Source organism: Crotalus tigris, unplaced genomic scaffold (assembly GCF_016545835.1).
Source record: "Crotalus tigris isolate CLP2741 ecotype Arizona unplaced genomic scaffold, ASM1654583v1 scf7180000024370.6872682, whole genome shotgun sequence".
Lineage (NCBI taxonomy): Eukaryota > Metazoa > Chordata > Lepidosauria > Squamata > Viperidae > Crotalus > Crotalus tigris.
This window is the reverse complement of record NW_024100540.1, coordinates 4,519,063-4,538,823: the sequence shown is the minus strand read 5'-3', so window position 1 is coordinate 4,538,823 and position 19,761 is coordinate 4,519,063. Positions and strand designations below refer to the sequence as shown.

General features: G+C 40.1%; 1 protein-coding gene across 2 annotated transcripts in view; it reads right to left on the bottom strand.

Annotated features, from left to right (window-relative positions):
• MGAT5B (alpha-1,6-mannosylglycoprotein 6-beta-N-acetylglucosaminyltransferase B) overlaps nt 1–19,442 on the bottom strand; it is a 337,742-nt gene extending 318,300 nt beyond the window's left edge. For both annotated transcript variants that reach the window (XM_039328102.1, XM_039328103.1), the window contains exons 1-2: nt 18,687–19,442; nt 3,991–4,103 (exon numbers count right to left, since the gene is read on the bottom strand). In XM_039328102.1, the coding sequence (XP_039184036.1) occupies nt 3,991–4,103; nt 18,687–18,754 (181 nt within the window). In that variant the 5' untranslated portion in view covers nt 18,755–19,442. The remainder of the gene's footprint in view (nt 1–3,990; nt 4,104–18,686) is intronic.
• Between the last annotated feature and the right edge of the window lie 319 nt (nt 19,443–19,761).

The following is a 19,761-nucleotide window of genomic DNA, read 5'->3' as shown; positions in this document are numbered from 1 at the left end:
TTCCAACATGCAAAGTCAATAGGGGAAACTGGGATTCACTTGACTGCTTGATTCACTTAATGATTGCAGTGATTTAATCAATGACCACAGTAAAATGCTTGTAAAATTTGGTCTGGTCACATGATAATTTGTTTAATAGCCATACCACTTATCACTGAAATTGCAGTCCCAACTGTGGATGAAATTCGAGGATTACCTGTAATAGGAAATTATGAATTCCTTCCCAACTTATTTATCAATGGCATCAAGAAGTTAGAAAGCTAGAATAATGACCTGATATGTGGAAGTTATCTGGTCAAGAATTAGATTTACTACTCATGATTAAAAAGGTACCAGGCAGGCAGATACTCCCTGCACTTTGAGAGAGAGCTTTGGAAGATATAGCCTTGCTACAAAATTGTTGTGGAATTCATTAAATCCAGTTGTGATGGTGATGATCTCATTGTCCCAAGCTGATATAAGTGAAAGTGAATTAACTCTGTGATGAGTTCCTGCAAGTACTTAGATAGCTTTTATCTCTTTTTTTTCTCGTGACTAACTTACAATGCTGAAGACAACCAATCAAGTCAAGGTCATAGTTTAATCCAACTGGATAAGATTGGAACACAGTCCCTGTTTAACACTGATATGAAACTTCCATTTCAGAATGAAATAAACCCACTTTATTTACAAGACTAGAGATTGAGAAATTAGTTAGTTACCTGTCAATGAAAAAAGCAAGAAATAAAGAGGGATGAAAAGAAACTGTATCTTTATTTACCCACTGTTAGAAAGAGTATGCTATAATGGAGAAATAAGGTCCAGAATATTTAGAATAATGGTTTAGAATATTCATTCTAAACAATGAATTACCATGACTTTATGAATGAGGCTGTTTTATGGAAGCTATTTCATTCATTTCTAGTTTATTTTTAACTTTTTTGAACTTGCTTTTCCATAGCATTCATTTATTAATAATAATTCATCATAATGTAGAGAACCAGTTTGGTGTAATGGTTAGGGGGTTAATCTAGAAACCAGGAAATTGTGAGTTCTAGTCCTGCCTTAAATATGAGAGCCAGCTGGGTGACTCTGGCCCAGTTATTTTCTCTCAGCTTAACCCAGGCATGTCAAACTGCCGATCCGCGGGCTAGATGTGTCATGCCGAAAGTGCACCCACCCCAGTGCCGGCAATGGGGGAAAAGTCACGATATGTTGCGTGACGTCACGTGACATCACGGGTTTGACATGCCTGGCTTAACCCATCTCATAAAATTGTTGTTGTGGGCAAAATAGGAGAAGGAAGGACTATTAGGTATGTTTGCTGCCTTGAGTTATTTAGAAAGTAATGAAGGTGAAATAAGAATCACATTTAATTATTAATAAAAATATTAATAACATGTTGAAAAGAATTATAATCATGTTTATACAGTAAAATATTCCCTTGAGTTCAGTTTGATCTGCCTCACAAAACTTAAATGATCCTGATCTTAAACATCAGGAACTATCATCCTGAATAAAATAAGGTCAAGAATTTTAAGGCTGAGGCTATACAACATAGAATATATTGAGGTCTAATAAAATCCTGTCCGGAAGTTCAGATCCATGATAAAATCTGCAGAGAAGGAAACAGTGAAAGCCAACAAACGCAACATAATCACTTCTTCTCCTTTGATTTAAGCAAAGCATAACAGTACAGGAAGCTCTGCCAGGGTCTGTCATGGCCACTTTGGATTCTAACCAGAAGACCAACAATGTCAGTCAATTTCAGAATTGCCAGACAAACCCCTGCCTGAGCAGGTGCAGGCAGAGGGGGCTGTGCTGCTCACGAACCAGGGGACACCGCTGCCACTGCCAGACTGAGTTGAGGAGTCCCAGCTGCCACCGCTCCCTGGTTCAAGGGCTTGCCATGTGCAGAGTAGAGTAGAGCAAAGACTTCCAAAGAAATACCATTGGGGTTGCTTCTATTAAATAAGAGCCTCTCCATTGGCAACAATTGGTCACTTTATCCAATGCCTTGACTCCCAATTTGAAACCTCATGACTTTGACTCTGTGCCTGCTGATGACCCTTCTACAATGTTTAGACTCTTGGACTTCTCTTCACCCCTCTTTTGCCTGCTGTTTAGGAGTTGGAAGTCTCTCAAAGCAAACTTGCTGGACTTTGGGGGACTTGATTTTGTGTGGATTTCTATGCATTTGTATTTTCTATTCACATTCCCTTTGCTGCTTGTTTATTTGCTTCATAAGCTTCTCAGTAAAGGTTGCACATATGTGGTCTGAGACAGGACAGAGCCAGCCCATGAAGAATTTAGTACATTAAATAGTACAACACATTAAATAGTAACATTGGCCTATTTAAATTTTGACTTGGCTTAGATCAAAGGTGCCCAAACTATTCCCTTATGCACATCATTATGCCATCAACATTTATTTTCTTTCAGCGGAGGAAATCCTGTTCAAAATCGTATAAGATTTTGGTATTTCTATGAAAAGTATTGTTAAAATGTTGAAGAAGAAATGGGGAGATTCGGGTTCACTAAATTATTTTAAGTCAGTCCCTCCCTCTCATTCAATTGATTTCACAGAGTTTTTGCTGTGGGGAAAACTCAGAAAAAGAGTGCTATCGATGTGCCTTGAGGAAAGATGAGATATAAATTCAACATCAACCAAAAGTTCTTAAGAAGCTAGAAGTGACAATAACAAAATCGTGCAAGATTGGATCAGATTTTTACCATCTAAATCAGTGGTTCTCAACCTTTTTAATGCCGCGACCCCCAACCGGTCATAAGTCGAGGACTACTCAACCGGTCGTAAGTCAAGGACTACTCAACTGGTGCAGCACCGTTTGTAGAATGGAACTTTTGGCGGGCTCAGCAGGGCAGAGACAGCCTGGACAATTCCTATTGGCTTTTGAAAGCCAATAGAATTAGACTCTATTCAAGAGAGTCTATTCTATTGGCTTTCAAAAGCCAATAGAATAAAAGGGAGTAGCACAGCTAAGGAAAAGGGGGGAAAAATGGCGGACTGTGTTGTTTGGCGACCCCCATGAAATGGTCGTTCGACCCCAAATGGGGTCCCGACCCACAGGTTGAGAACCACTGATCTAAATATATATATTTCAGCTTCCATCACAGGGATCCCCTTCAGTGTCCTCATGGACCACCAGTGAACCTCAGATCACAGATTGGGAATTGCTGGTATAATCTTGGTTGATGTGGCTACTTTAAACCTACCATTCAATTCCATTTGAAGATATGTTTTATAATCCTGCTTCTTCACTCTGAACACCATCTAGTCCTACTAAAAATTTCCCATAGCTCCTATCTGGAACCTGATATGAAAGTTCAAAGGGGAATATTTATTGTGATATATAAGATCATGTTTTACACGGAGAAGGGTTTTTTTTTTGTCCTTTACAAACAAACATTAATAGAGCCGATCATGCGGTACAGCTAAGAGGTGAGAAATGTAGATTGAAAAAGAACTTTTTCATGCCATACATAATTTAAACATGGAATTTACCCTTACAAGATTTAGGGATGATACTAGTTTGGTAATTTCTGCAAATGAATTAGGAAAATTCGTGGTAGTTAAGTCAGGATGGATATGTATTATTCCAAGTATCAGAGCAGCATAACTCTTAATATTGTTGGGGTAGAATTGTGAACATGCCCTAACAATGAACTTCCCAGAACTATTTGGTTAGCTTTTATGGAAACCAAAGGCTGGAGCTGCCCTTTGTTTGATCCAACATAGGTAGCTCCTACACTGTTCCTTGGATTTTTTTAGGACCCGCTTGAGGTTAGGAGCAATTAAGTATATAGCTGACCATATAGTGTACCACACGTTGATGAAACCCACCTCTACTTGCTTCCGACAGCATTTCTTGGTGCTCAGTGGCAACCATATTTTTCTCTTCATCAGCCATATTTCCCAAAATTATTAAAGGAAGTTAATTCTCCAGATTGTCAAACCGGAAACCTCTAATTAAAATGAGTTGTGGTAATTACCTTCTGTCCTAATGGTGAATGGAGAGTCTCCCAGTCTTTTGGCTGAAAACTGACCTCCCAGGGATGTCATTAAGAAGCAGAGAGTGAAAAATCCAATGCCTGCCACAAATATCCTAAATAGGGAAAAAGAAAGAAGACACAATCAGAAATATTACAGTTGAACAATAGATGGAAATATTTCTACATTATCCATAAATGATTATGGATTATTATTATTTCAGATTACTTCTCCTCTGGAGAAAGCTAGTATTTGTCTACATGATACCAGGAGGTAGGCATGTTCTCCTGCACAAGAACCTTACTGACACATTTCTGCACAGTTCTTATGAATCTCAAAAATATCATTTAATTACTCCAAACTAAAATAATAGAGTAGCCTCTCACCTTAACAGAGCCCCATTTAACAGACTGAAAATGCAGTAAACACTTCCCTTGGATATCCTCCCCCCCCCCCTCCCGATCTGTTTCATTTGAACCAAATTAAAGGGCCCTTAAATATAATGTTAACCTAACATAAACATATACCATTTGGTATTGAGTAATAATGTCATGAATTGACTTAAGTGACAAACTGACATGAATGGTGTTATTTGGGTTCTTTGTGTGATGATGTAATTATGCAAATGACATATATCATTACCAATGACACACTTTTTTTACATTTGAGGTCTTTCCTCACTTGCACTTAACCATACAGGAGCACAAACATCTGTGGCAACCTATTTTTCTGACATGTCCTGAAGTGGTTATCTTCATCCCATCTGCAGCCATGAGTGAGACAGCTTTCAAATGTCTACAATATAGCCATACAGGTAGTGGTGGGATTCAAATATGTGAACAACCGGTTCTCTGTGTGGATGCCGCTTCTGGAAGTCCATTCTGGACCTGGGCAACAAAAAATTAGCTACCAGTTCTGCCGAAGTGATGTGAACTGGCTGAATCCCACCACTGCATACAGGTATTAAAGCAATACTGCCCCCTGCTTGAGCTGACAAAAGACAACAGCACCTACCTGTAAGTTATGTAACATCTATTACACATCTATTATTCCAGGGGATTGAGAGTGGCTCGTTCTGTTTTTGTCGCCCTAGAGAAATGCAAAAGCATGGCTATGCTGGGTTTCTCAGATTTGCACAATTGTGCTGCTAGCCTGATCAATTGGCAGTAAGGCATATCCCTGTACTTTATGGTCCTTATTGGTTTAATGCAAGGCTGAAATGGTGGACTAACAAGAGCTCAACCCATCCTCTCGTCTCCTGCATGAAGCAGGGAGATTCTTTATGGCATATAAACAGAAGGAAGGGGGTCAAAATTCCTTCATAAAAGTGTTTCTTATGATTTAGTTCCCTTTATGACAGTGGTTCTCAACCTTTTTAATGCTGCGACCCCCAACCGGTCATTAGTCAAGGACTACTCAACCGGTCGTAAGTCGAGGACTACTCAACTGGTGCAGCACTGTTTGCAGAATGGGACTTTTGGCGGGCTCAGCAGGGCAGAGACAGCCTGGACAATTCCTATTGGCTTTTGAAAGCCAATAGAATTAGACTCTATTCAAGAGAGTCTATTCTATTGGCTTTCAAAAGCCAATAGAATAAAAGGGAGTAGCACAGCTAAGGAAAAGGGGGAAAAAATGGCGGACTGTGTTGTTTGGCGACCCCCGTGAAATGATCGTTCGACCCCAAATGGGGTCCCGACCCACAGGTTGAGAACCACTGCTTTCTGATATCAGTCAGATGTATGTTTTTATCAGGTTATGACAGAATGGGGTGCAGGAGAAGGAACACAAGAAATAGGCTAGAGATGATAGATGAAGTCCTACAGTCAGACCAATCCCATTCTTACTGAAGCTCTCTGATTTTTCCTGCCATCTGGTGATGTCCTATTCTGTAGCCCATAAAAAATGAAGAATGGTAAAATTGACAAATGGATTGCCAGTTTCCCTCTTTTTTTCCAGGAGTTGGGTAGGTGTTCAAAGAAGCACACAGGGTTTTTTTCCCCTCTCTCTCCTTTCCTCCTTTCCTCTTTCCTTTCCTTCTGAATGAAGCAGAAGTAAGAGAAATTTTTGTTGCAACAGCATCTGCAGCAGTTCTGGACACAGCAGTGATTTTCCTCTTTGTTTTCAACAAGCCAGGAGAAAAGAAGAAATCACAAGTCATCTCTTCCAACTTCTTCCGAGGGTTGGGGAAATGAACGATGGCAGCCACGTGAAAACGCCCTCGGGGTCAGCAAAAGCTGGACAAATGGAAGGCACTCAACTGATCCAGAGAAGAAAATCTGAACCCAGTATCAATTTTCTCATATAAGTAGCCATTTCAATTTAGGCCATTTTGTAACATTTTCATTCAGTTAAGAAAATAAAATTACTGAAGCAAAGAGCTTCCTTTACTACACAGCAGATTTAGTTCATTACTGTTTTTTCATCCACAAACAAGAGTTGATCTGAGTCCAGGTTCCAAATTAAAATTGGTTACTTTTTCATTTCTCTTCTACCTAGTGATAGTCCCCATATGCGCCAAATGAGTTAGATTTCCATTTCCTTAATTACCAGTAGCTGACTGAACAATATGACCATTGAAATCCCGCTCCATATGAGCAAAAGCATTGAGATCTGTGCCATTCCAATCCTTATATCTTATCCCATTTCAGAATAAAGTACTGGCAATTTTAAATGGAGCATTGATTTGCTATATCTAGACCTCTTAATGTAAGGGTTTTTTTCCCCTAAAGACCTAAGAATGAAGAAAATATGGGGGGGGGAACCTATTCAAAGCAGAGCATAGTTTATTAAAACACTCAGTTATGTCAACCTGAGGGAGATCCAGGTGGGAGTTCTTGCATATGCTAATTTCTTAACATTGTTAGAAAGTCATGAAGTTGACTTTTTAAACTTTGCAGCTGAAGTGATATACTGTTAGAAGACCCTGCTTGAAAATTATTCAAGCAGGTGAGTTTTTAGCAAAATTAATGAGGGTGAAACATTTTGAAACAGATGTCATAGAACTAAAATATTAGTGAAGCAATGGTGTAATTTTCTAATTTCTACACTCTCCTTATAGAGGAAGTTTCTTTGTCTGAAAAGACCAGACAGCCTTCCTCTAGTACAGGGGTGCCAAACTTGCAACATCACGTGAAGTGTCATGACGTATCGTGACTTTTTTGCCATTGCCAGCAATGGGATGGCCGCGGTTTCGCTATGATGCATCGGGCCCGCAGGCTGGCAGTTTGACACCCCTGCTCTACTACAATGTATATCAGTCTTGGCAACTCTAAGATGTATGGTTTTCAGCAGCCAGACTTCCCAAGCTATCATGCTTATAATCCAATGGTTGCAGCTACATAGATATTAAGGTAAAGCCAAGCAAACCATATCATGATTTAACAGATTGTGTGAGACAAACAGAGTACTTCTGGATTACTGGATTAAAAGTCCTGGTGGCACAGTGGTTAGAATGCAGTATTGCAGGCTGAGTCTGCTCATTGCTAGGAGTTCAATCCTAAAGGGCTCAAGGTTGACTCAGCCTTCCAAGGTCAATATAATGAGGACTCAGATTGTTGGGGGCAATATGCTGATTCTGTAAATCACTTAGAGAGTGCTGTAAAGCACTATGAAACAGTATATAAGTCTAAGTGCTACTGCTATATTAGCAGCAGGGGAACCTGCTTTGTGGATAAATCTTTAAGAATAATGAACTGAAATGTTGACCAATTAGAATATTGCATTTCACAATGAGAGGATCTATGAGCATTTGACTTCTGTAGCTGGTTTACTGACTGTAGTGAGATGCACACTTCTTGCAAAACTATGAATATAGCAATAGCCATATGGGAAAGAGACTTTCATTGTCTGGATTAGCCATTTTGTACACGTAGTCCTCGCTTAATGACTATAATTGGGACCAGAATTTCTGTGGCTATGCAATACAACTGTAAAACATGATGTCATGTGACTGTGTTGCTTAGCATTGGAAATTCCAGCACTTTTGGTTATTGTTGTAAGTGAATCACCATGTATTATTAAACGAGGACATCGTGTGCTTGCTATTTGCAACTTCCTGCTAACTTCCCCAATGACTTTACTTGTAGGAAGACAGTAAAGAACTAGTGACCGCAGAGACACTGCAATCGATATAAGTACAAGGACGGATCATAAGTACCACTCATTCAATACTGCTGTAAATTCAAATAATCACTGAATGAGTGGCGAGGCAAGGACCACTTATAGAAAATAAGGGAGATACCCTTGGTAGAAATGCAAAAACTATTCCATAAGCAAAAAGGGCAGAAGTATTCTTTAAGCCCTGGCAAACAAGATAGCATTTGGCAGTGACACAGACAGGCTCCTTCCTGAGTCACTGGGGCATAAGGAGGAGGGGAGATAAAACCCAGTCAGGCTTGTAAGATTCCATTATTATAACCCATTGTAAAGTGTAGTTCTAATTGAGGTGAAGGTTCGTTCTCTAAGCTTGTGGGTTGGTTTCCAAATGTTTCATTAACAGCCTAGGTAACATCTTCAGCAGAGTTCAGGGGATGCTTCTGTTTATATGGGCTTCAGGTTATGTCAAGTGAGGGTCTTGTGGTGGGTCAGGTGTGAGTCATCAGTGAGAGGCTTGGGATGGGTCTTGTGATGGAGAGGTTACATCAGGTCAGGGTCACCGGAAGGTGAACTGCTGGTGTGGGGGAGGGGACTTGTATGGGTTGGTTGAGGGTCAGTGCTGTCTCTGGCTGGCTGGGTGGTTGATTTGGATTCTGAGGGGTTTGTAGGCTGGTTGTAGGTCAATGTGTCTGTTGATAGAATTGCTTGTGGAGGGCCAGGCTTTGATGAACTCACACGGGTAGTAGCGTGGCCGATGATTTTAGTGTTGCTCCAATCAGACTAGTGTTGTTTGGTGTCGGTGTGGTTAGAGATTAAGGTTTTGGGATCTGGTGTTTGACTGTCAGCTGGTGTTCATGAATCCTGGTTTTTAATTGACATGTTGTTTGTCCCATGTAGAATTGGTTGCAGTCGTTAGAGTTGATTTTGTAGATTACATTGTTTCTTTCATCCTTCTGTGTCTTGTCTTTGGTCCTGGGTAATTCCTGGCAGAGTGTAGCTGTAGATTTGTGAGCTATTGCTTATTTCTAGGGGTTGGAGAATTCTGGCTGTCATTTCTGGCACCCTTTTTGGTAGGGTAGTTCTAATTTTCCTGTGGAGTGATCTATTAGTGGAGCTGACACTTTCTCAATCTTTTTATCCTGAAGGAACTCTTGAAGTCACGTTTAGGTCTCAGAGACCCCCTGCATAATAATTTTTATATCTACAGCTCACAATATGTGAATGTGATCAATAAATTATGCCATGTAAAAATTCCCATCCATGTGAACAGTAGCATGGCATAGCACATGAAGTTCAAAAAACATTGTATTGAGGGGATTTTTCGGTCATGATATTTTGTGGAACCCTCAGAAACTTCTCACAGAGTCTGAGGGTTCCATGGACTCCAGATGAGAAAGGCTGATTTGTACAGTTTCTGTTTTTCTTTCCCCAAAGTTTCTTCAAATTCTTCCCATTGATAAGAAACTTATTATTATGTAAAAGCATGTTTATGCATTTGAATTCTCATAATTATAATTTAGCAAGAAGTGATTGTTAAACACTGCATTTAATTACTACTTAAGACCGTTAGAGGAGTGAGGAGGAGAAAAAGAAAACCTTCGTGATTAAGTGAAAGGAAAAAAAAATAACAGTTGCCTAGTCTAGATAGAATCTCATTACAGAATGAAAAAAGTCAAAACTGCATGAGCATTTTAGTAGAATGAAGCTACAGTACCACGGATATTCTCGATTATGGGAACTAGAGTAAGTTAACATGATGATCAGACAATTAAGAAGCCAGAACAACCACATGATCATGGTTGAACTTCTTTCCTGCTACATTTTCTTAATTCCTAACATTACTCCAAGGAAATTTTAAAAAGCATCACAAGTGGAAGAGTTTGCTCATCTGAGCAATGTTAAGAGACAGACTGACTTTGGATAATTCCACTGACAGCCACAACAAGGACAGAATACATTCTTTTGAAATTCTCCCTTCGGGTGGGGAAATACAGAAAGCCAATATGGACAGGTTAGGCTAGACCTCCAAAGTCCATTCCAACTCTATTATTATTATATGGATCATCGCACAGTCAGTTTGGCATTTTGTCTACCTATCGAGTCCTTACCCAGGACCTGGGATAGGCAGATGTGGATGTTTGATTGGTATTACAGATATCGTCGCAGGATGGAAGCAGTTCCTAGTAAGGCTACCTTTTGCAATTGACTAATAGCGAATTTGTCAATGCCAATAGTATTCAAGTGGTGCTCCAGTTGTTTTGGGATTGCACCCAAGGAGCCTATTACTATTGGTACTACCCTTGCTTGCTTTTGCCATAGACTTTCTATTTCTATTGTAGGTCTTTGTATTTTGTTATCTTCTCCAGTTCTTTCTCGTCTATTCTGCTGTCTCCAAGCACTGCCACGTCCACTATCCAGACTTTTTTGTCTTTCTTATCAACAATTGTTAAGTCTGGGGTGTTATGTTGCAGGTGCTTGTCTGTTTGAATTCTGAAGTCCCAGAGCAGTTTAATTTTATCATTTTCTATGACTTTCTCTATTTTATGATCCCACCAGTTTTTGCTTACAGGCAAATGATATTTTTTGCAGATCTTCCAATGCACCATTGTTGCTACTTTGTCATGCCGCTGCTTGTAATCAGTCTGTGCAATCTTCTTGCAACAGCTTACCAAGTGGTCCACTGTTTCTTCAGCTTCTTTGCATAGGCGGCACTTACTGTCTGTTGCTGTCTTCTCAATTTTGACTTTGTATGCATTTGTCCTTAAGGCTTGGTCTTGTGCAGCCAGAATTAGTCCTTCGGTCTCTTTCTTCAATTTTCCTGCTCTTAGCCATTGCCAGGTCTTGTTATTATCTGCTTTCCCAGCTATTTTTTAATGTATTGGCCATGTAGTGCTTTGTCTTCCCATGCCTCTATTCTGTTCTTCATTTGGTCTTTCTTGTAGGCCAGTTTGGTCTCTCCAGTAGTCAATAAGCCTTCCTGATATACTAATTTCAGTACATTTTCATCATTGTTCTTCAGATATTCTTCCAAAGCCATTTTTTCTTCTTCAACCATCTGATGTACTTGTAGCATTCCACACCCTCCTATTTGCCTTGGTAGATAAAGTCTGTCAATGTCACTGCGTGGATGAAGAGCATGATTCATTGTCATTATTTTTCTGGTCTTCCTATCCATTACTTTTAGTTCTGCTTGAGTCCAGTCCACTATTCCAGCTGTGTACCTAATGATTGGAATTGCCCAGGTGTTGATTGCCTTTATGGTATTTCCTCCATTGAGTTTGGACTTTAAGATCTTCTTCACTCTCTTGATGTATTACCTCTAATCTTTTTCTTGACTTTAGTGTGCTTGATGTTGTCAGCTTGAAGGATACCCAAGTATTTGTAGTAATCTTCCTCATCCAGACTCTTAATTTTATTTTCGTGGGGCATCTTGATTCCTTCAGTTTTCACTATTTTTCCTTGTTTGATAGTAAGTGTGGCACATTTGTCCAAGCCAAACTCCATAACAATATCTTGGCTATATATACGGACAGTGTTGAGCAGTGATTCTATTTCAGATGATGTTTTTCCATACAGCTTCAGATCATCCATGTAAAGGAGATGGGATAGTCTGGTAGATGTTTTTGATGTTTGATAGCCATGTCCTGAGTTATTCAGTATTGTTGACAGAGGAAACAGTGCAATAACAAATAGTAATGGTGATAATGAATCTCCTTGAAATATTCCTCTCTTGATATTAACCTCTCCCAGCCTCTCACCATTGATCTGCAACTGTGTCTTCCATTGTGCCATCGATCTTTGCCAAATTTTCTGATGTTTCTACTGACTCCTGTTATTTCTAGGCACTTGATTATCCAATCATGTGGCAGAGAGTCAAATGCCTTTTTGTAGTCAATCCATGCCACATTCAGGTTGGTCTTCCTTCTCTTGCAGTTTTCCAAGATCATTTTGTCTATTAGGAGTTGATCTTTTGTTCCTCTGCTATTGGGGAGGTTTCCTTTCTGCTCAGGTGGAAAGAGATTGTTTTCAACTAGATGCTGTTGTACTGTTGCTGTTGTTGTTGTTGTTATTATTATTATTATTATTATTATTATTAAGTCAAAGAGAAGAGGTGAGGAAAGTAGATGCTTCCTTATGCAAAGATTTTAAGAGAAGTAAAAAGGAAAAGAGTTTCTGCCATAGCAGGTTAAAGACCAGCATTGGATAATAATAAAACTGGGGCTACTGCCAACATCTTTCAATTTGGTCAAATGTGAAAATTGGCTGCTACTGCCTACAACAAATATCCCCCAGTGTTTTCCTATAACTCTTTCCAACAACCTTAGCAATTGTGTAGACTTCACACTCATAATGCACAAGTAAGGGAAGGGTGTGTTACACCAATCAGAATAATTGAAGTACATTTAACCTAATGAGCCATCCAGCTTTGTTTCTGATATGTTTTGATTATAGAAAAGAGAATAAATAAATGGAACACTGGCAGGCTGCAAAGAAAGATGTCAATCTGTTCCCTGAGTGTGTGTTTATTTATTTATTAGGTATGTATCATTCTTTTTTTTTCTTCAAGATCTATTGTTTTAACTCAGATTAGCAACTCTGTGAGGTAGGTTTTGTTGAAAGGCCCAATATCACACAGGGAACTTCCATGATTAAGAGTGGACTTACATATCAACATATAAACATTCCCCAGCCCCTGTCTAATATCTTAAGTGCTGCAGTATTTTGGGTTTTTTTTATTTAAAAATAGACTATGCAGCCTACATGGGGCCTGGACAAATTCCTGCAAAACAGATTATTGACCACTTCTGTGTATGTGTCTGGAAGTATATCCAACTGGGTTTCTAAAAAACAAAGATGTCATAAAAAGGGGGGTGTATTACTCCATCACAGCAGCAATTTTGTGAATTGGCAAGTCCTCCATATGCTATCCATTTTGTGAGAGTGACTATAACTTATCCCCAATTCCAAACGGGCCCACCAATGCAAAACAATTGCCCATCCCTAATTTAGCACACTGGCATTTTTATTAGTTTATCTGCACACACCACGGTGCATTAGTAGTGAAAACAGCAAGAGACATTTTTTAAAACAAACACAGTTAGCACAGAGACAATTTCTTTAGTTGGTTTACTGCGTCTATCTGTAGCTGAAGCTCTCAGATAGTTTACAAAAGCATTTGAAGACTACAATCAAGCCCAAAGAGCGGGGTTGGGGGGGAGAAGAGATGGAGAGGATCTGCATCTTGTAGTGTTGTAGGCTTTCATGGCTAGTATCTGCTGGGCAGTGTTGAGCTTCTGATTTTTCTTGACAAGTGGAAAAATACTGTTATGAGAAGGCATCTCTAGGTCTGGCCAGACCCCTGATGTAATGTCCTGGAATTTCACAGTCTGGCTTCTTAATCTTTGAAGTCTTCATTCAAAACCTCATCCCTCCCCCCAAGTTCATTGGCAAGCTGAGAAGCAATATTTGTCGCACCAGCAAAACTATGCTTTGAAATTTGACATGAATCACTGCAGGTGTTAAGTTAGTAATCCAGTTGTTAAGTGAATCTGGCTTCTCCATTGACTTTGCTTGTGAGAAGGTCGCAAGAGATGATCACATGACCTTGGAACACAACAACAGTCATAAATATGAACCAGTTGCCAAGCATCCAAATTTTGATCATGTGACTACAGGGATAATGCAAAGGTTGTAACTGTAAAAAATGCTATTAAATTACATTTTTCGGTGCCATTGTAACTTTGAACAGTCACTAAATGAACTGTTGTAAGTTGAGGACTACCTGTGCTACATAAATGTTTGTTATGGTTATTGTTTAGTGAAACTGATCTCATGGGCTTTCTAGTAAGAGTATTGGATTCTTAGTATATATATCAGAATGAGAGAGACAGAATGATTTTACTCAGTTTGTATTTCAACTTTCATGCAGGTATTCCTACATTAATGCATTTGCCTTCATGCATAAATATAGATTTCAAGGTGCCAGAAAACCAAGTGATGCAAAAATTAACTCACAACATCAACTTTTTCAAGGGCCTAAAATTGGCCAACTAAATGAGTCAGGGAGGGACATGATAGCAGTGTTCCAATATCTCAGGGGCTGCCACAAAGAAGAGGGAGTCAAGCTATTTTCCAAGGCGCCTGAAAGCAGGACAAGAAGCAATGGATAAAAACTGATCAAGGAGAGAAGCAACTTAGAACTAAGGAGAAACTTCCTGACAGTTAAAACAATTAACCAGTGGAACAAACCTGCCTCCAGAAGCGGTGAATGCTCCAACACTGGAAGTTTTTAGGAAGAGACTGGACAGCCATTTGTCTGAAATGATGTAGGGTTCCTGCCTGAGCAGGGGGTTGGACTCGATGACCTCCAAGGTCCCTTCCAACTTTTTTATTATTACTATTATTATTATTATTATGTCAGTGCTATTAAGCTGTGTGTCATTCAACAGGAGAAAAAGTGACAGCTCCCACTGATGGCTGCAGATCCTTCATGACACAACCGGCACAGCTGGTGACCTGCTATCAAGAGAAGCCTCCTTCAACCCCATTCCTAGCCTTGTTCCGTGTTAGATCTCATTTTGGATTATGTCGGGTGGCTTTACTTTGCAACTGTAACAAAATCAGGGCTGGCATTTTCTGTTAGAATGATTGGGGAGGAAGGTGCATCCTTGAGGTGAATCCAGGAAAATTTATTTGACAAGGAAGCAGAACCAATTACAGCTCCCTGACAAACAACCTTGGATGATGTTAGCTCTCTCTGCATTCACATTGTTCATGCTTAAGGAGACATCATGTTGGAATTGTTCTACACAGCACAACTCTGGCTTTGCCCCTAAATGTACACACAAAAGAAAAAGCTGCTTGTGGCTGTAGCCTGCCAATAAGCATCACACCTGCATTTTCAAACACCTCTCACAGTCTACATTTTGGATGTATAAAAATCTGAAGTGTACACCTCTCTAAACAATATGTCTACCAGGGAACCTCACATTTCCATTGAAGTCAGCTTTGCATTATTGCCTTCTGTCAAAAGGGCAGCCACCCTAAACATTTATCATAGCGTATATCAATTTTTCCCAGTCTGGTGCCTTCCAGTCACATTTGTCTTCAGCTCCCAAGTGTCCAGCACATCTGAACAGCACCAAATTGGGGAAATCCAATAATAGATCATTTCAAAGAAAGTTTACAAAGACATCTTACATGAAAGTTCTTTCTCTCTGTGCTACAGACACAAGAACCCATCGTAATTTTTCTACAAGAAAGAATTATTTGTATGTACAATATATGTGTATGGAGAGAGAAAGGGTTTTTTTTTCCCAGTTCAGTGTACTGCCCTGGATCTATCTGCCTGATATATTTCTACACCATCTCATTGTAAATGCAATGTAATATAGTGATATTTAATGATATTTTAATTGTATTCTGGTATTATTACTGGTACATCCCCTCCAAGTAAGCATTTTGAAGATTTATATGCTGTTTTTCCAATAAAAACTCCTAGAGCAGCAGATAATGAAATTAAAAAAACAATGAATATGCAAAACCCTACAAGAATAATGAGGCAATTAAAATGATGGCAGAGATTCGGCAAAACAGATAAAATCGTTATCAAATTCATCCAAGTTACCTACTGAAATAGCTGAACAAACACCTGGAGCCGAAGTATTTACATCAGTGGCAGGCAAGTATCTTTGGGAAGAGCACTCCAGGGTGCCACAACCAAAAAGACTGGTACATTTTTTTTTCCTTGATGTAGCTTTATCTTTGGGGAAATGATCAAGTGGACAGCAAACATCCTAAAGACTCCAGTCTCTAACCTTGAATATATGAGCAGTCAGTTATTACTTGGTTTTATGAAGTAGAAATCCTAAACAAGGATCATACCTAGTTTTAGCTCTTAAAAGCAAGACCTCGTTCAGGTTGTTTTCAAGGCAACATGAATTTTAAAAAAAAGTCTGCTGAGAATCTTAGTTTTTGTCACTGGTCTCCTGTTTCAGACACTTCATTCTGGATGTATCTTTACAATCTATGGACTGATCCCCATGTTCTGCTTGGCCTGTCACCACTGCAGGCTTCTCACCACTTTCTGAGTGCAGGAAGGGATGATGTCATCCTTCTCCCACTCCCAGCCCACAGCCAATGCAACCCACAACTCTATTTTCCTGCTTTCATTCAAAACTGCTGTTTTATGACCTGAGACATTTTATGTCCTTCAGAGCAAAGGAGCTCCAGAGCTTCGTTCCATTTTAATTGAAACCCCAGTTCTGATTGGCTGCAGTGCCTCGCCTTGTCCCTCCTGTGCAGAATATGGGCTCCATGACTTTATCCCATCGAGCTGTTGGGTTTTTCTGTTCTTTTAACAATATTGAGATTAATACAACAATAGCCTGTTATATTCAGAACAATCATCCTTTATAGAAGCTCCTGCTCCATTCAACTATAAATATTCCAGTAGGCACTCTTTTGCTTTCTGTCTAGGCTGGGTGGAGCATGAACTCTTTGCTTTCTCAATTTCTGCTTCCATTCCTATAAAGCTTCCCTTCCCCTTTTTAAAAAAACATATTTAAGTTACAATGTAAGAACATTTCTGCTATATGAAGCTGAATACACAGTTATCCCTTGCTATAAAGTTTCTATGGATCAACAGCAACCAGTTCCCTATTGTTTTGTTTATTGTGGCATCAGAGCTAGGATAGTACCATAAGTGGGAGGGGGAAAAACAGGTGGTTGTAGTGTCAAAGTAATAAGGGTGGAAGGTGAAGGCACCCCATTCTTTATGCAAATATCTGGGAAAAGTAAAGTAAGAAAAAGGCAAGCACTGGGAGACTCATCCACACAGGAGCCAGTCAACAAGGTTTGCCTTACCTTCATTGACTGGGAAGAAGATGAAGCAAAGAGATGACCAATCAGGTCTTATATTGGCCACAGTCTGGTCTAAGCACCAGATGGGATCCACCGTCAGCTCGCTGCAATCCCAACTAGAATTTCTGAAGTTCTGAAAACATCCAGGAGCAGCCTGGGAGACAAGCTGCTAAAGGTGCAGTGCAGAATTGATCTACAGCTATTTCTTACTCCTCAGGACTATGTGTCATGAGATGGGAGACATGGGCAGCCAATGGGCAGCTGGAACAATTGTTCACACACACACACACACATACCCCACCGTCCTTTTTAAGATTACTGATGGTTTTCTCATTGAGTAAAGTATAGGAAACCTGTGACTTCCCAGAAGTTGTTGAATTTCAGCTTTCAATGTGCTGCATAAAGGATTGCACAGACCGGGGGTTGATGGGACTGCAGTCCACAAATTTCTGAAGAGCTCTACATTCTCATGTCTAGATTAAGCACTATGCCCTAGGCTAACTAGGCTCTTCTGACTTTTTTTTAGAATATTGCCAACCCCACCATCATCACCATTCACAGACAAACAGGTCTTCCACCTGTGAAATGAATTAACCTACAGTTACCCACCCTGCTCCAATTCATGGCTTCTGTTGTAATACCATGGGATACATTGCATGCCTAGATCCCAGCTTCATTTGAGCTTCTTCTTTAATTGACATTGTTGTAGCTGTTAGATTAGCTCATTCTGAAAGTTGACCAACAACCACTTAAAGTGGAGCAGCCCTCTGCTAGATGAGACAAATAACAACAGCACTATGGCACATTTGTGCCCAAACTCCTGAAAACTATAGCTTAAACATTACTTAAGTTAGCCCTATTGGTTGGTTGTTAGTTGTAAATTTAGTGATTGAAGTGTATGCTTTTTTTTTTCACCTCAGGTATGTGGTATATTATGACTTTATTCTGTTTACACTGTATTTTGTTTCTGGTTTTAATTTTCCCAGAGTCACTATGGTGAGAGGGAAGCTATATAAATTAATAAATACATTTCCTAGGACAAAGAAAATCTGAAACTGGTTGGAAAACGCTAACTCAGTGCATCAGATGAGCATTGTTTGGGGTTCTCACTCCTGCTTGTTGCCATCTATATAATGTCTCATCCTGTATTTGGTGCAATCAAAAAAAGTGCCATTTGAAAGCAACCAGAAAATAAGCTCCAAACCCTGTCAACTAATTTTAGGAAAAAGGAGAGGGAGAACGTCAGAGAAAGGAGGACTTGAGAAAAGCCTCTAAAGAAGACAAGTGGCTGTTCTCTTGAAGCAGACTGATGTGCAGACCTGATCCAAATTACCTATTCTTATTACCCCAGTAAAAGAAGGGAAAATAAGAATCCGCAATCACTTAGAGAAAGAAAGAAGAGAGGAAAGGAGGTAGGTTTGTATCTGTAATAACTCCAGCTTTGAGCTTATAACAATATATAACAATGAAGTTTAATAACAACAGCTTGCCCTCACCCTGCTGAATCTTTCCCAAATTCCAAACAGGCTGCTGAAAGCTACGCTATGCCACCTACCTCCTCTATCTGTCCACACTTCAGGTGAGTCTCAAACAAATTACTTTCTGCTACCTGCATTCATCTTACAGGGATTATCATATCAGAAAAAAAAAGAGGGGTAACTACATGCAGTTTTGAAGCCACCACCCACCCACCCCTTTCTTTCTAGTTGCACACCCAGGAAGTAGTAGAGGAGAACTTTACCTAAAAGGCCTCAAGGTGACGAGACATCTTCTGACCATTATTTTTCCATCCGAATTCACTGTGATCATGGTTCAAACTTTTCTTTTTAAAAAAAGCAAAATCAAACCGAAAGGAAGGGAAGCAGAGGTTCAGGAAGTCCAATCCCAGTTCTTAGGAGGAGCTCATGGTCAGAGAAAACTGAAGGTTGTCCAGCAAAAAGCTAGAAAAATCGACCCAAGAAGTCCATATGCCCAAAGGGTACAGGATCAGGATCAGTTTCCCTGCTAGGAGCGCTGCCTTCTTGGCTGCTTGCCTCTTAACGAGTGGTTGCTTCCAAAGACATAGGTCTGCATGCACAAGAGTGGAGGCTGGATGATGGGGTGTCTCCTCCAGGGTTCCAGTCACATTTTGGAAACAGACTGTAACAAGAAGCACAACATCTTCCCTTTCCTCCAAGTATTAAATCCACTGCCCAGGTGAGCAGCCCCCAGACTTAGACCCCTTTCTGTTCATGGGATCTCTCATCACAGCCAGACTCTCTCTGCTTACACCTGAGCCAAAAATCCTCCAGCAAAGGCTTGCCTCTTTCCCTTCTCCAAGCTGCCTTCAGCACTTCCAGAAAGCTGCCATTTCCTAGGATTGCTGCCTATTTGAGTGGTGTCTCCCAGTCAGAGCTAAAGCTGTCATGAAAAGGACTGGCTCCATCCCTGCCTGACAGACAGCTACCTTGTCTCATCCTGGCCATCCAAAACAGGCAGTTTTAGTCTTGCAAAGAGGCTGCACTGTCTCCATCTGTGAAGGATGCACTGCTCCAAACCAGGATGGGAAGACGGTTCAGCCGGAATTTGTGAGTTGGGTACCATCTAGTGGCAGCTGCAGGGAGATTCTCTAACATTTTTGTTCTGCAAATAAAGAGCTTGTAAGTCCCAGGGACAATATACCTGAAAAGTGCAATGTGATACATCTTTTGTGCAGCATGGAATGGGGCTGTGTACCACCTCCTGTCATTTGTAGGAGAGGCCTTCCCAATCAGTAATGCCAATTGCATTCATGTCATCATTACTGATCCCAACATATGCTTGAGAAAAGGACCAAG